The sequence below is a fragment of the Chiloscyllium plagiosum genome, chromosome 5, assembly GCF_004010195.1.
Source record: "Chiloscyllium plagiosum isolate BGI_BamShark_2017 chromosome 5, ASM401019v2, whole genome shotgun sequence".
In the NCBI taxonomy this organism is placed as follows: domain Eukaryota; kingdom Metazoa; phylum Chordata; class Chondrichthyes; order Orectolobiformes; family Hemiscylliidae; genus Chiloscyllium; species Chiloscyllium plagiosum.
The window spans coordinates 71,612,422-71,630,025 of record NC_057714.1 but is presented as its reverse complement, the minus strand read 5'-3'; the positions used below and the strand labels follow the sequence as shown (position 1 = coordinate 71,630,025).

Here is a 17,604-nt window from a genome sequence, read left to right as displayed (position 1 = left end):
TCGTAGAAGTTAGAAGAAAACAAAATGACTGGTGAGCTGTATGCATTTCAAACTGGTTAGGGCATCCTAATAGGTGAAACAAAGTTACAGGTGAAAAGAAGACAGTCATCAAGGTATAAATGACCTGCTGATAAACCCCACACATATTTTGGGAAAACAGTCAAACCTAATGTAATTACAAGCACAAACAAGCTTGTTTTGGAAATCTTGTCAACAGACAAACAAAAATCAGCACAGGTAAAGCAGGAATACACGCATGTGCGCCCAGACGTTTCAGGAAAATATACAACTAAGAATATGAATTCAAATTTCTTTTCAACCTTTTTTTCCACTAGATTTTTGTGTCAAAAACAGCACAAGCTAGATTGAAATCCCAAATATGGCACAATAAAATTAGAGAGACAATGTTACAACTAGATTACAATACGTGAATCTGCTCCCTTCTGTTTAACCCTCATTGGTGGACCAAACAATTTTAAATTATTTTTTAATTAGCTATATGATAATTAAACTTATAGCAGTGTAATTGAAGAAAGATGTTAAATGCAGGAAAGAACAAATATTATTGCCAAATACTTTCACTACACAATAAGCCTGGAATATTACTCAACATTTAAGACAAACACAGGCATCAGATTTTTTTCAAAAAAAGCTGAGTGCAATAGGAAGATAAAGAATATGCAGATTAAAATGTTCCTAGAGACAGAGAGTCATAGAGATGTACGCATGGAAACAGACGCTTCAGTCTAACTCGTCTATGCCGACCAAATATCCTAACCTATTCCAGTTGCATTTGCCAGCATCCGACTCCTATCCCTTTAGGCCTTTCTTATATACCCATCCAGATGCCTTTTAAATGCTGCAATTTTACCAGCCTCCACCACTTCCTCTGGCCACTCATTCCATGCACGTGCCACCCTCTGTGTGAAGTCTAAGTCTAAGTCCTGCTATGATTTGGTTTTCCAAAATGCAGCACCTTGCATTTATCTAAATTAAACTCCATTTGCCACACCTCAACGTACTGGCCTACCCGGTCAAGACCTCGCTCTACTCTGAGATAACCTTCTTCACTGTCCACTACACCTCCAATTTTGGTGTCATCTGCAAACTTACTAACTATAACTTCTATGTTCATGTCCAAATCATTTATATAAATGACAAAAAGTAGTGAACCCAGCACTGATCCTTGTGGCACTCGACTGGTCACAGGCCTCCAGTCTGAAAAACAACCCTCCACCACCACCCTCTGTCTTCTACCTTCGAGCCAGTTCTGTATCCACATGGTGAATTCTCCCTGTATTCCATGAGATCTAACCTTGCTAACCAGTCTGCCATGGGGAACCTTGTTGAACGCCTGACTGCAGTCCATGTAGATCACCTTCACTGCTCTGCCCTCATGAATCCTCATTGTTACATCTTCAAAAAACTCAATCAAGTTTGTGAGACACTATTTCCCACGCACAAAGCCATGTTGACTATCCATAATCAGTCCTTGCCTTTTCAAATACATGTACATCCTGTCCCTCAGGATTCCCTCCAACAACTTGCTCACTACTGATGTTAGGCTCACCAGTCTATAGTTCCCTGGCTTGTCCTTACCACCTTTCTTAAACAGTGGCGCCACGTTAGCCAACCTCCAGTCTTCCGGCACGTCATCTGTGACTATCGATGATACAAATATCTCAGCAAGAGGCCCAGCAATCACTTCCCTAGCTTCCCACAGAGTTCTAGGGTACACCTGATCAGGTCTTGGGGACTTATCCACTTTTAGGCGTTTCAAGACATCCAGCACTTCCTCCTCTGCAATATGGACATTTTCCAAGATGTCACAATCTATTCCCCCACATCTTCCATGTCCTTCTCCACAGTAAACACTGATGCAAAGTACTCGCTTAGTATCTCCTGATCTCTACATAGGCTGCCTTGCTGAACTTTGAGGGGTCCTATTGTCTCCCTAATTACCCTTTTGTCCTTAATATATTTGTAAAAACTCTTTGGAATCTTCTTAACCCTATTTGTCAAAGTTATCTCACGTCCCCTTTTTGCCCTCCCGATTTCCCTCAGTATACTCCGACTGCCTTTATACTCTAAGGATTCTCTCGATCTCTGCTGTCTTTACCTGACATAAACTTCCTTCTTTTTATTAACCAAAACTACAATTTCTCTTGTCATCCAGCATTTCCTATACCTACCAGCCTTTCCTTCCACCCAAATGGAAATATACTGCCTCCAGACTCTTGTGATCTCATTTCTGAAGGCTTCCTATTTTCCAGCCACCCCTTTACCTGCGAACATTTGTCCCAATCAGCTTTTGAAAGTTCTTGCCTAATACCGTCAAAATTAGCCTTCCTCCAATTTAGAACTTCAACTTTTAGATCTGGTCTCTCCTTTTGCATAATTATTTTAGAACTAATAGAATTATGGTCGCTGGCCCCCACTGACACCTCAGCCACCTGCCCTGCCTTATTTCCCCAAGAGTAGGTCAGGTTTTCCACCTTCTCTAGTAGGTACATCCACATACTGAATCAAAATGTTTCTTGTACACACTTAAAATTCCTCTCCATCTAAATCCTTAACACTATGGCAGTCCCAGTCCATGTTTGGAAAGTTAAAATCCCCTACTATAACCCCCTATTAATACTGATAATTGAAATCTCCTTACAAATTTGTTTCTCAATTTTCCGCTATTAGGGGGACTATAATATAATCCCAATAAGGCAACCATCCTTTTCTTATTTCTCAATTCAACCCAAAAAATATCCCTGAATATATTCCCAGGAGTATCCTCCCTCAGTACAGCTGTGATGCTATTCCTTATCAAAAACGCCACCCCCCATTCCTCTCTTGCCTCTCTTTGTCCTTCCTGTAGCATTTATATCCTGGAACATTAAGCTGCCAGTCCTGTCCATCCCTGACTATTCCTTATCAAAAACGCCACCCCCCATTCCTCTCTTGCCTCTCTTTCTGTCCTTCCTGTAGCATTTATATCCTGGAACATTAAGCTGCCAGTCCTGTCCATCCCTGATCCACGTTTCTGTAGTTGCTATGATATCCCAGTCCCATGCTCCTAACCATGCCCTGAGTTCATCTGCCTTCCCTGTTAGGCCTCTTGCATTTAAGTTAATGCAGTTTATCAGTCCTATCCTGTTCTCTTTGTCCCGTTTGACTCGCTCCTTTTCCCAAATGTATCAGTCTCAGATTGAGCTCTTTCCTTACTATCTCCCTGGCTCCCACACCTCCATCTTGCTAGTTTAAATCCTACAGAGCAGCTCTAACAAATCTCCCTGCTGTATATCAGTGCCCTTCCAATTCAGGTGCAATCCATCCTCCTTGTACAGGTCGCTTCACTTTGTGTTGGTATAGTTGACCCAGGGATCATGGCTGCTTAGCAGATATCTTATATCCTTAACAGTAGTAAAATCTGTAGTCTTTGAATTCTCAGTCAATAGATGACTGTCTGATTTGTCTTATCATCAGTGTCAGCTTTTGTGTTTTCAGAAGGAAATAAGAAATGAGACAGAATCCAGCAACCTATTTTTCTTTCCTTTGGTCTGTTGTTCGGCTGTTTTACCAAGCATCTAATAAAATGTAGCTTTTTTGTGTATAATAGATTTGACATCATTGTCTTCTCTAGCTGGAGAGTTGCAGGTAAACCTTTCTTTTCCAATGTGTGCAATATTTTTCATTAAAGTACAAATTATAACAGGAGTTGAGAGTTTCTTTACACACGATCGAGGTTTGTTTTGAAGCTTTTAGGTAAAATGACAATTTCAATTTAAATGTGTTTATTCCACATGGTTTCCTGACCTGACCAAAACCAGAGAGCAGGTTAACATTACAGCCATTTTAGGTATATGTCTTTTTCTTTTAAAAATATTTTAGCCCATGAAGGCCTTGTGTATAGAAATTAAATTTTGGAATTTGAAAATGGATAGTTTGTTTTGTACCACTATTATGGCAATAGATAAGTGTGATAAAAATGGCTCTGGCTACCTGTATCCTATTGATTGGTCGAGGTGGAGGCCTAAAGATGTAATTGATTGAAGAATCAAATCCAATGTTCTTATAAATTTTAGGATTGCTTTGTGCTAAAATTGAAGAACTTTGGCAAGTGAAGTTATTTTGAGCACCCGGTATCAGCATTAAAGATATTCTCATCAGGCACCACATTACCAGGTGCAGAGTAAAGTGCTCTTTTTACTATTCAACAGAGTTGAAATCCTTCATATGCAATGTTCTATATCAGCTGAGTTCATCTAAGTGGGACCGTTTTTGCTGTAGTCCATGCTCAGGAAGAACTGGATAGAGACTGTTTAAACCAAGGTCAGAGGGCCTTTCCAATTAGCAGGCAGAAGACATTCAATTAAAAATACCTGTTCTAAATGCTTTGTTTGTTTAATCAAAGCTTCTATTCCAAGATAATTCAGTCAAAAATCGACTCATGTCTGGAGCATCTTGTATGAAAAGCTGCATGAGTGCAAATGTATAATTGTAATCTTTCCAAAACCCAAGCCATTAAGGTGCATCAATTGTGGAATATACAGACTTCAATAATTAAAAGCTCAGCTCACTTTTTACATTGCCTCAAATGTAAAACATCATGTATTTATTTGCATTAATAAGATGGCTGTAACATGGAAGATGCCACATAGTATAATTTATGAACATTTCTTATACTTAGCTTTGGCAGAAGAAAATCCAAATTTCAACGAATTGAAATCAGCATTGCACTGTGGATTCTATTAATATGAATCTGTTTCAGCAAAAAAGTTTCATATCAAACATTAAAATTGTTCTAAAAGCAGAGATATAAACTCCATGTGGAGTGATTCTACTTCTTTTTTATTTAAAAGGAGTATTGTCTGCACTTATGTATCAAAAGGTGTGGTGCCGGAAAAGCACAGATCAGGGAACATCCAAGGTGCAGGAAATTTGGCAGTTCAGGAATAAACCCTTCAGCAGGGGGGAGCGAGAGTGTGTGTGTGTGTATAAGTGTAAGCTGGGAAGGCGATAAGTAGATGTGGGGGGGGGGGGGTAATGGTGAGAGGTTGGAGAGGAGTGTGGAGTGGATAGGTAGGAAGGAAGGAGGGCAGGTAGGACACTTCAAGAGGGTGGTGCCAAGGAAGGTTGGGTCTGGGATGAGGTTTGGTGGGGAGAAGGGAAGATGAGGAAACTGGTGAAATCAACATTGATGCCATGTGGTTAGAGGGTCCCAGGGTGGAAAATGAGGTGTTCTTCCTCCAGTTGTCAGGTGGCCTGGATTGGGGTGTGGAGGCTGCCCAGGACCTGCACATCCTTGGCGGAGTGGGAATGGGAGTTGAAGTGGTTAACCACAGGGCAGTGGGGCTGTTTGATAAGTGTGTCCAGAGATGTTCCCTGAAATGTTCTGCAAGTTGGTGCCCCGTCTCCCCAATGTACAGGAGACCACATCAAGAGCAACGGACACAGTCGATGAGGTGTCTGGATGTGCAGGAAAATCTCTTTTGGATGTGAAAAGATCCTTTGGGGCCTTGTACAGAGGTGAGGTGGGCACAGATTTTTCATCTCTTGAGGCAGCATGGGAAGGTGCCAGGAGTGGAGGAAGGTTTGGACCTAGCAAGGGACTGGACCTCTCCATCTCTGGCGACTGACATTACGGACATCTATATCACACCTACTTACTCCCACAGCTACCTGGACCACACCACCGCCCACCCCCTTTGTAAAAATGTGATCCCTTACTCCCAATTCCTCCGCCTCTGCCGTATCTGCTCGCAGGAGGAGCAATTCCACTCCAGGATATCCCAGATGGTCTCCTATGTCAAGGTATGCAATCTCCAGTCCCATGTGATCAACAATGTCCTCCAGCACATCTGCTTCACTTCCCACACCTCTTCCCCACCAACCCCCCACCCACCCCACCTCCTCCACCCCTTAAAACTCTTCACTTCTGGTACCTTCCCCTTGCACTGCAAGAGATGTAAATCCTCCCCTCTCACGACCATCCAAAGCTCCAAAGGAGCAGGTTTACTTAACTAAAGCACTGGAGATATGATGGCAGTAACTTTTGCAAAGAAGTGTTGCCCATAGTAGTTTTATTGTTCTGAGTAGAAAGGCTAAAACAGTTTAAAAGCATTCAGTAAATTCTGAAAGTGTGTAAAACTCAGTTACTTCACTACATCAAAAACTAATTGTAAGGAGGAATAATGAATTTAAAAGTCAGTTTGAGGACAGGCCAGAGCAGGCTATGCGGTTATGAAAGTGGACAAAGGTTGGATAAACTGAAACCAGAAAACCTTCCTAAGTATTTGCAGAGTGTGATAATTGAAGATTTTTTGGTTTGCAATTCGGAGGGAAAATAGCCAAATGAAATAATAGATCGGGAATCCTTTATTCAAAAATTTCAGGATCAAGTGGTCTTTGGACAAAGGATATTTTTGGGTCCATTATATACCGTTTGAGTCCTTTGGAAAAACTTGCTTAACCTGAAGGGACTTAAAATTAATTTTTTTTTCCGCCCTAGGGGTCAAATGACCTGAATTGTAGACATGCTGAGTTCGGCACTTTGAAAAAATCTTCACCTTTAAGTCCATTTAGGCCAGCGAAGTTCTCTCCACGCCCCCATCCTCTACCTTCGCCTGCCCCATTTGCAACAATCTTCAGCCAGAAGTGCAGATGTGAAAGCCCAGAACTAGGAGAATGCGTTGTAAAATTAAGATTTGTCCTTTGAGAACAGAGATAAGAGAAATCTCACTTTCTTTCAGAGCATTGCTAGGCCTTAGAATTATCTGCCTCAGAAAATGGAGGAGGCAAAGTCATTGAATATTTTTAAAGTGAAAGCAGTTAGATTTTTTTGTGTGGCAAGGGAATCAAAGGTCAGAGATAGATGGGAATATGGAGTTTGAAAGACAAGGATCAGCCAATATCTTATTTAATAGTAATATTTTTAAAGTGAAAGCAGTTAGATTTTTTTGTGTGGCAAGGGAATCAAAGGTTATCAGAGATAGATGGGAATATGGAGTTTGAAAGACAAGGATCAGCCAATATCTTATTTAATAGTTGAGCAGGATAGAGGGCCGAATGACCTACTACTGCTGCTAATTTGTGTGCATTTATGACCCATCTCTGCCTCCTCTGGTCCTCAGCATCACAGATATCACTATGTCATATCAAGATTTATAACACATATAAGATATATACACTTGTATGATCTAACATTGAAGGCAGAACCTCCAGTTATTCAAAATATACTCAACAACTGCTCCTAAACCCTTCTCTATATTTCTGTTCAACTGTAGAAATCTTCTCAAAATCTCTTGCCTTTTGGATCGCCTCCCCCGAAGTCTTGTCCTACCTTTGCTCCCTCTCCTAATTTCAAGCAATAGAATGGAGCATTTTGCTCCCCAAATAGCAGAAGTTTGAAGAAATTAAAACATTTAAATTCATCACCAAAGTAATTGTAGTGTATGAAGTTGAAAACTGCAGTCAAATTCAGAGCTGAAAAATAAGTTGTGCAGAAAAGGCAACTTCAGCTCTGAAATATCCTGCAACTTTTAAAAAAAAACTTCAGTCTTAATTTATAATTAAAACAAGTGAACTAAATGCACCACCTAAAATCAGTATTGGACAACAACAATCTAGAGGATTAGGTTAAGAAAAAACACTACTAGAAGCCCAATCCAAAAACCAGAATATATTTATTTTGGGGCTGAATAATGAATGATCTTATGATTAAAATCCTTTACATTATTTGCTTACGTAGTGATCCATCCGGATTAGATATTTATTGTACATTCCACAGCAGATACCACCAGATTGCACCAGTTTTAAGTACCTGAATGCTTTTTCAGCATGTGAACTTCATTTCCTGCCAATCCTTGCAAAAGTCAAGGTTTTTTCTTGTGCCCTCTCCATTCTGTCATTGTTTAACATTATATACTTTCATTATGGGTCTTATTAAAAGAATTAATTGTACTATTTTTTGGGATATTTTGAAGCACATATTAAACACTGATAGAGATTTAGAATTAACAAAACAGAGATTTTATGCATCCTAGTATTTATGCTCCAAGGTAATCTGACTCAAAATACTAACTCTTTTTCTCCACAAATGCTTCAAATGTTGAGTTTTTTTCCAAACTTTGCTGTAATTTTATCATAGGCTTTATATTATCTATGCATTTAGGCTTGAATGGCGACTGGTAGAGTACAGGTGAATTATTAATGGGAGTTATTTTCAATTAATTTTCCAAGGTCACCTTGGCCTAGATCTTTGTCTCCAAGTCTCTCCTAGAGACTCAAGGCATATCCTGACAATCGTACAAGGACCCCGTCAGAAGTTCTGATACACTGACTAGGTGGTAATTGCTCAGGTGGTTTAACCTTCCAATGAGCAATTACCCAGAGTTTACAAAGCTCTGAAAATGTCCTCATCTCGAGTAAGAGTAAGAGACATTTGAGGGTTTCTACTCACTTAGCTGAACAGTAACCCAAGAAAAATTGTAATGATTAAAACCTGGAGAGGAATGCAACTGACTTTCCAATCATATTGCCACATCCTTATGCATCCATCCTAACGTCTCACAAACACGCCTTCTTTCCACAGCTTATCAAAATATCCAAAATATGTTTTTGGATATTTAAGCCCTGGAATATAACTGATTGCTACAAAAGGGTGATGTATGTTGGCCTTTACAATTGCACTATAAGCATCCCGCATCAGGATGCTCCGATTTCATATCTGAATTGCAAGTTCAGTCGAGAAACATGGAGCTCTGAGACAGGTCAGTGAAAAGGAGTGGTAATCTAAATGGGACTGCTATTCCTCAGAAAATTTGGCCCTTCATCTGCATATCTTCAGTTGCAAAATTGTGTATGGAGAACAAACAGGTGATGGGAACAGGAAAGTGAAAGGGTCGGTAATGCTGAAATAGGATGATTAAAGGCTTTTAGAAAGATTTAATGAAACTACAGCCTATAAACACAGCTCTTTGTCAGGGTAGAGGACTGGGCAGAATCAGGCAAAAAGTAAAAAAGGTACTCTAAGACACAGGCACAAATCTAGAGTCAAAAGATCAGTGTTATGTTATGATAGCGGAGGTGCTGTGAGGGGTGCTTGTAAGGCAAGTTGTCTGTGTCATCTCCTGCTCCATTATCATGAATGATCACAGATTCATCCCACTGTATGCTGCAAAGTGTGAAGTCACAGCCAAGCAGCTTTACTCTGAATGGTAGCTGCAGCTCTAAACTGACCGTGAGAATATGGAATGGAAAAATAAAAGTCTTGTAAACATTGCTAACTTAATATGCTAATGGTTGCAGAGAGACTTCAGTCCATTGGTCGACTGCTCATTCTGGAATGTTTTGCCTTGGGAACTTAAGCAGGGTGACAACAGAAAGAGAAACAATGACTGCAATAAAAGAACTAACAGTAAAATGGAGAAACTGTAGACTGGGTAATGAAGGCCAAAAGACAAATAGACTGCAGTTCAAAGAAAAGTTACAATGATTAAAAATGGCAAAAGTGGAAGCCCAAAGACTTGTTATTTGAATGCATGGAGTATTTGGAATAAGATAGACGAACTGATGGTGCAAATTGAGGTAAATGGATAGATCGTGTAGCCATTAAGAGACAAGATTACAGGGAGATCAGATCTGGGAATGTAACATTCAGAAAGACAGGAGGGAAAGAAGAGGTGGTACTCTTAAGAGATAAGATGAGGAAGTCATGAGAGATGATCTATACTCGGGTGTTGTAGAGTCCAACTGAGTGGAGGTAAAGAACAGCAAGGGAGAAATGTGTAGAATATAGACCCCAAACAGTAGCCATACTGCAAGAAAGGATATATATATCAAGAAATAAAAAGAGCAATAATTATGGGCATTAATATTAACCTTCATATTGATTGAGTCAATCAAGTTGGAAAGGGTAGCTTTGCCAACAAATTCATAGGTTTTTTCCTTGAACAATAGATCATAGAGCCAACCGGGGGCAGGCTACCATGGATTGATTTAATAAATGACCTCTAAATAAAAGCTCCCCTCGGAAGATTCCCGATGATAGAATTTACTATTCAGTTTGAGAATGAGAAACTTGAGCTGGAAACAACTATTTAACTTAAAAGGAATTACAAAGAAATTTGGATAAAGTTAACTGAAGTGGACAGGGCAGATTAGCAGGAAAGACAGTAAGGAAACAATAGCAGACATTTAAATAATTAATGACTCAACAAAAATACATCCCTGTAAGGTTGAAAGATTCTAAGAGAGGGATAAACTAACCACGACTAGTCAAGGAAGTTAAGAACAATGTAAGTAGAAAGAAAAAAGCATCAAGGAGGCTAAAGTCAATGATAACCCTAAAGACAGGGATAAATTCAGAAACCAACAAATAAGCATTAAAAAGATAGTAAAGGGAGAGAAAAGAAACTTCAAGGACAAATGAGTGAGGAATACTGATAAAAAGAGCTTCTTTAAACAGGAAAAAAAAGGAAGACGGTTCAAAATGAACAAAGGCATGTTGGTAAATGAATCTGAGGAGATACTTATGGGGAAGAAAATGACAGAAGGAGATAAACACATTACTTTTTAACAGTGAAAATACTTCAAACATTCTATTAATACAGAACACAGAAAGCTAGCCCACTGGTACAGGTGTTAATCAGGAAAACTATTGAAATGTTAGCCCTTCTCTTAAGGGGTTGGAATCTCCAAGTAGGAAAGTCTTACTGCAACTGGACAAAGTGCTCGTGAGACCATATCTGGAGTAATGTGAGCAGTTTTGATCCTTTTATTTAAGGAAAAATATCATTTCACTTGAGGCAGTTCAAGGAAGGTTCACTAGGATGATTCCTAGTATAGAGGGATCACCTTACGAGCACAGGTTGAACAGGTTGGGACTCTAGTCACAGGAGGTTAGAAGAATGAGAGGTGATCTCACTGAAATAACAGGATTCTTAAAAGACTTGTTAAAAGCTGAGAGGATGTTCCCTTCATTAGGAGAGACTAGGACAAGAGGGCATAGTCTCAGAATAAAGGGGCACCAATTTAAGACTGAGATGAGGAAAAATTTATTGAGGGTCGAGTGTCTTTGGAACTCCTTGCCTCAGAACTGTGGGGGCAGAGTCCTTCCGTATATTTAAGATTGAGGCAGATAGATTCTTGATCAGAAGGGGAATCTAGGACTATGGGAAAAACATAGGAAAGTGGATGAGAGGAATGTCGAATCAGCTATGACCCTATTGAATGGCAGAGCTGGCTCGAGAGGTCCAACAGCTTACTCCTGTTCCTATTTCTTATGGTCTGTGCATTCTTCTATGTCCTGCCCAAGTTCTTTCACTAAAGCATCATTGTTGGCATTTCATTCTGAAACAAAAACTCCTGCCTGAACAACATCATGAATATTAGGGAGTCAGGAGAGGAGTTACTTTTCACAGAATGACAACTATTTGGGAGATGACTAGCTCATACCAAAAAAGGCCAATATAGTTTGATGCATTTGTAGCTGTGTGAAATTGAATTAGACCATCCTTCAAAAGAAAAATTTCCACAGCTTCCGCAGCTTGGATGTTTGCTGTTTCTTCTCTAAAGCATCATTGCTGGCATTTCATTCTGAAAAAAAAAGCCGTCACTTGAGTGATTTACAGCTCCATGTTGGGTGCACTGTGCATCGCCACCTGTTTTTGCAAGCCTACCATTTGTTCCAGCTTTTAGCTTGTGCCTGCCAAGTTTTACATGAGAAATTGCTCCAGATCTTCCTGTAAACCAGCAATGTTTTTGCTAGATTGATTATACAAAGCTATAGTTCATCGTTCATCCCTTCTCTCTTTCAGCTCGTCATTCACCTTTGAGAACTAAACAGAGATTTCCTTAAAAACTTAAAGATTTCCCTAAAGGAGATATTCTCAAATTTATTCTGAGCTAGCTGTTCCATCTTTTTTCTCAAACTTTCACTTTTCTCTCCATAGCAGAGAATGTAAATGTTAACTTCACTAGTTCAGGAGAAAACGTGAATTATTCCATTCTTCTTTCCTGTTCAATACTGCAAATGTTTCTTGAATAGTCTGCTGTAGTTGTCTCTCATGTTTGACTAATCTCATGGATTGCAGCTCGTGAGAGATCAACAGAACGTTGTCGACCTGCATTTGCTGGCCCAGTAGGGTCTATGAACAAGACAACTGCAACATTCAGAATACTGACTGTACTTAATGATCCTGAACAGGTTGCATGTTACAAGATTTACATTTGTAGACATTGTCATGGCTTTCCACATCAGTGAGTGCATTTTCTTTTAAGAAGTTGGCAGTGGTAATACGAAAATATATTGGCACTTGCCACTGTGTCAATCTTAGCTAATAATAAATTAACTGAACAATTTCTACAAACATTTCAAATGAAACAATGACTGTTGGGTACACAACGGCAAACACATTTCACTCTGACATTTTCCATGAGACAGTGCCAGACTCTGATTTTTCAATCACTTTATGCTTCTGACAGGAAACCAGATGGTCTTAATTGTAGCTTGTACTCTTGTATTTTACTCTCTCTGTTTAGGTCGATGCACAGTTTTTGTACTTGCAAAAGCCTTTGCCTCTGCCAAAGACCTTTTCTGCCACATACTTTGCAAAATTGATTAAAAGCTGGGCTTCCTTGGTACATACAGAAGGCCAGACCTCCCACCTCTTGCTTTTTCAGACTGTTTAATGATATATCAATGCTTAACCTTGTACAAGCTTTGAGTTCTGCAAGTAACGCTTCACTCTTATCTTCACCGTTCAAGCAACTTTCCAATAATGTAAGTCTTTGGTTTGTTTCCAGAAAGATCCAAGATAGCTTCCAGGAGATGGATGCAATCACCAACTCGATGATTCTGTATGCCAGCTCATCTGGAAGATCACGACAAGCTCTTTTTTCTGCATCTGTTCAAGAAATAATCTATGGACTCTGCTAATTGTCATGAATTTCAATTGATGATTAGTGATGATTAATCTGATTAAATTGTCTTCTAACTTGATACTTTGCTTTTGGGAACCTTTGGCTCCTTGACTGTTAATCCTAATGTGTCAAGTCTGTGTACGCATTTGCTCCAAACTGACAAATTTTAAAGGCTTACTTTTCTGCATCAAATACACCAAAATCTAGAAATCAATGCTGTTTAAATATTTTGAATTTTGTTTGAGGTTGCTGTGTCCCAATTTATACTAGAGAAATCTTTGAACATCCGGGCAATATGTCCTTGACTTTCCCTTGCTTACTATTGATCTGGCACAAACCCTGATCATTTGCCTTTCTCTGGTGTGTTAAACTGACTTCTTGCTGGGACTTGTCCAATTACCAGCAAGCTGTGCTGTCAACACTCTTCAAGACAGTAATCAATAAAGACAGAAGTTTACCTCATGCACTACTGTAAAATCCAAGTGTGTTGACCATGTCTTTACCTGTCACATGACTAAGTGTTCAAGTACATCACCACAAAATGTACACCACAGTTCACCATGTCAGGTTAATGATAATGTTCTAATAATCAACTGCACAGCAGGAATAGATTAACTTCGTGAGTTCATTTAAAATACAAAGAATATATTGCATATTGAGAGGCAAATATTACAGCAAACCTGAGTTCTGAGGAAGGGTCACTAGGTCCGAAATGTTAACCGATTTCTCTCCACAGATGCTGCCAGATCTGCTAAACTGTTCCAACAATTTCTGTTTTTATTACAGCAAACCAATTGATTTGTGTGAGAGAGAGGAGCTTGCAGTCCAAGACAAGACAAACTGCCAGGCAGAGTTGCAATGCTATACACACACAGTAGTCTTTAAACGTGAACTCTCTTAAAAGGCCAGGTGTACATAAAACAAGAGATGCAAAGTAGAAGTAGTCAAGAGTCTCAGACCATAGGTCTGGAACAGCTGCAGGCCCAAATATTGCAAAAACAAACTGAGAACTTATGTCCAGGAAGTCAGAGGTGAAGTGCAAGGAGCATATACTGGCTTAAAGATAAGTAGGCAATAACAAAGTACTTAAGAGGTTTGTAAACAAATCTTTGGATTTTGAACAGAATTTGTCATAAAGCATGGAACCAATGTATAGATGAAGTGTGTTTCAAATACAATAGGCACCTGGTCTGCTTTTTAAAAAAAAACAGGATGCTGGAAATAACCAAAGAAAGAAGAGTGATAATTCGTGATCGTATTCAAACCACAACATAATGCGTAATTTGTCATATTGTGTATACGAAATTCATTTGAAATGGGAGTTATTGCTTAAACCAAATCATTGTCTACAATCAATGAGGGACATTTAAAATCAGGTACATTATATATCTGCATGGAATCTTCAGGAAGAGAAAGCAAGACTAGTTCCTGCAATTTGATGGACATCCAGGAAAGAACACTTTATTACCTACACAAATACAGTTTGAAAACACTGTCCCATATTCTAGTTCCTTAAAAGAAGATACATTTCCAAATTTACTTCCTATTGTTGTTACTTCTGTTCACACGGTTCAGGCAAACATTTTTGCAAATTGCTATTTCAACATATCCCATGAAATTTTACCATCAATTCTCGTGTTGCAGTTGGACCATCTGACCACATTAGTCCCATTAGATGACCTTCTGAAAGCACTATCTCAACTCTCTTAATTTTAAAGATGCAATAGTCCAAAGTAATACAGGGCATTTAGTAACAAAAGCAATTTAAAGAGTATCTGTTCACTATCCTGTAATCTCTCAGAAATACAAAATATTAAGAATCATTCTCAAAATAAGGAGCTAAGAATAATTGTATCATTTAAAACACAAAAATACAAGCTGCAAAATATAGACTGGGCATGACGGAATAAACTCAAAAACATTAATAAAACTTCAAAAAATTAACTGCTTGGATCATTGAATAGATCATGTTACAGAAACTTAGGTAATGGCATTGTTAAAAGTATAACTATACACTTGACAAGAAGGAAAGAGGGAAAAGAGCCAAATCTTACTAAGATATACCACAGTAAAGTTTAAGTACTTCAGCATTCAAAAGCATTTGCTACTTTCTGTGCATGGCTAACTCAAGTACACTTGAGAGCCAGAACATAGTAAATACATTGCCACTATAGACTTTTGATTCACCACCATATCACATCTGTCACTACCATATATTGTCAACTTCTCTTAAACTGACAATGCACTTGTTATATTTAACTATACAACTTTCAAAATCAATTTGCAATTATCATAAATAGGCCAAAGAACTTCAGAAAAGGATTAACAGATTTGTTGTAAAAAAAAACCTACAGATCCAGCCACACACTTTTTATTTAGGCTTTAAATTTGTACTTTAATTTTCTCAAATTAAACCTGAAACGACTATTGCTACGTCTGGGCTTACAAACTGTATTAAGTATGATTTTTGAGTGGAAAAATATATCGAACTTTGAATTGTACTTAACAGACATTAACAAGAGATTTTAAAGGTTAAACACTTTTACCTTCAGGATCATATGTTTGGAATACTCTTCTTGCTTGCTCCCAAGGAGATTCTGGAGCAACTAAGGACATTTCCTGGAAAAAAAAAGAGATCTGCAGTTATTTTTGGTTAATATTCCTTTTAAACACAGAAAAATATAGGCACGATTATGCACAAGACTTGCATGCAGGTGCCTTTGCAGCAAAATTATACATTTGTATAATTGAAATGAAGGCATTAGTTCACACTTGCTGAAAGGCAGATTGTAGGACTCACCAGGAGTCTAGCCTTGGACCCCTGAAGTGTAAACAAATACACTTGTATCATGAAAATGTCTTTGCCTACCTAAAATTCAACAGGGCCAAGTTGGTAAGTGATGGAAGCACAGAAATATTTCAGAAAGGGAGGACAGCTCAACTCCCTAAAACAATACACAACTTCCATTTCTGCAAACTATATTTCTGAAAATGGTGTACAAGATTAAAACCTGCTGCCAGCAATTAAGTGAAAAATTGCAAAATAAAATCCCTGTCACGTCAGAACAACAAAAGAAAATTCCAACATCATCCACTAGTTTACTTACTCATATACAACTACAAACTAAGGTTCATTATTATTTTTTAAAGAATATAAATAAAATTAGAATCACGCCAACATAATGAAATGTTCTGTTTGGTTTCTATTACTGACAACAGCTATAAATCTTTGGAATACTACTTCTGCAGTCTGGTTTAAGTCTTCGGGGTAACACTTCCGGTGTTCAGTGCTTTGAGACAACCTGGAATTGGCATTAAATAAATACATTTTATAAATGGTATTGCTCCAAATTTCTGTCTTTTTCAAGGAAAGCACGTGTGGTTTCATTCACTGCCAAACAGACGTATTTGACATTTAATGGAAACATTTATAATTAAAATGAATGCTATGACAAGAACGTAACACAGCTTGGAACAAAGCCCTTTTGCTTTTCCTTAACTGTACATTAACTGTGGTATTTAGAAATAACTTCCAGAAAAACACTTTTTGTAAAAGCCACCCTAGTTATCAATGAAATCGGGTGCAACTTTGCAAATTACAGCACGTTTCTCTAGTGCTGACAATATTAATATGGCACCACAGTTACAGTATATGTCCTATTACCTTAGTTTTAATATATTGTGATTGGCAACATATCTTGATGCATTTTCTAAGTGATTATTTAAAAATGTTAGAAAAAGGGGTAGTAACAAAGGTCTGGCAGACAGCATATTTAAGAAGGGAGACAGAATATGCCCAATAATGCTTAAAATCAGTGATAGAAAAAAAAAATGGAATTCCCACAAAAGCGAGTGGATGAACACATAGAAAATAAAAATAAAATAATAAATAGCCAGCTTGGCTTCCAAAGGGGAAATTCTTGCCTGACTAACTTAACCAAATTTTTTAGGGAGGCAAAAGATGAAGTACAATGATAATGCAAGAGATTTTTTTTTGTCTGAAGGCCTTTGATAAGATGCCCAATAATAAGTATGGTCATATAATATGGATTCAGGGAACAAATGGCAGAATAGATTGTTAGTTGGTTTTCAGACAGTAACAGTGGGAATAAAGGAATCAGTTTTAGGATCATCGCTGTTCACAATTTACACAAAGATTTCAACTCTAGAATCAAAAATATAATTGCTTAATTTGCAAATGACATCAAATTGGCGTTGGTGGATTTGGGGGTATGGAAGACAAGATAGGGCAAGGCCGTGTAAAATTTGCTGCAAAGATTTAGATATAAGAATCATCATCATCATAATCCTGTAAATTCATAAATGGCATTACTGGATCTGAAACAGATGCCTTCGAAATCTAGACCGGTATGAAACAAAGCTGAGAGATAGGTATATTGTAAACAGGAAGAAGCTATCATTGGCTATTCACCCCAAATATAAATTGCCTTTAGCTGTAAGTATTAAATGTTGCCTAGCTGGAAAACTCTAACTTTAGATATCTGCTTGCCAAAACTAAAGATGCACATGATCTGCAGTTTGGGGATAACTGCACTGCCATTGCACACTCTGTACCAAGTTTGCAAGCCATTCTCTATCTCTTCAAGTCTGCTTACAAGAAACTTGGCCTATCCTCAAACCCACCCCGTCTCTCGGATTTCACCAGTTTCCTCATTTCCCCTCCCCCCA

At 38.4% G+C, this 17,604-nt stretch overlaps 1 protein-coding gene across 3 annotated transcripts in view; it reads right to left on the bottom strand.

The window, feature by feature from the left end:
* mindy3 (MINDY lysine 48 deubiquitinase 3) overlaps window positions 1-17,604 on the bottom strand; it is a 136,150-nt gene that overhangs the window by 43,934 nt on the left and 74,612 nt on the right. For all 3 annotated transcript variants that reach the window (XM_043690319.1, XM_043690320.1, XM_043690321.1), the window contains one exon: window positions 15,462-15,534. In XM_043690319.1, coding sequence (XP_043546254.1) covers window positions 15,462-15,534 — 73 coding nt within the window. The remainder of the gene's footprint in view (window positions 1-15,461; window positions 15,535-17,604) is intronic.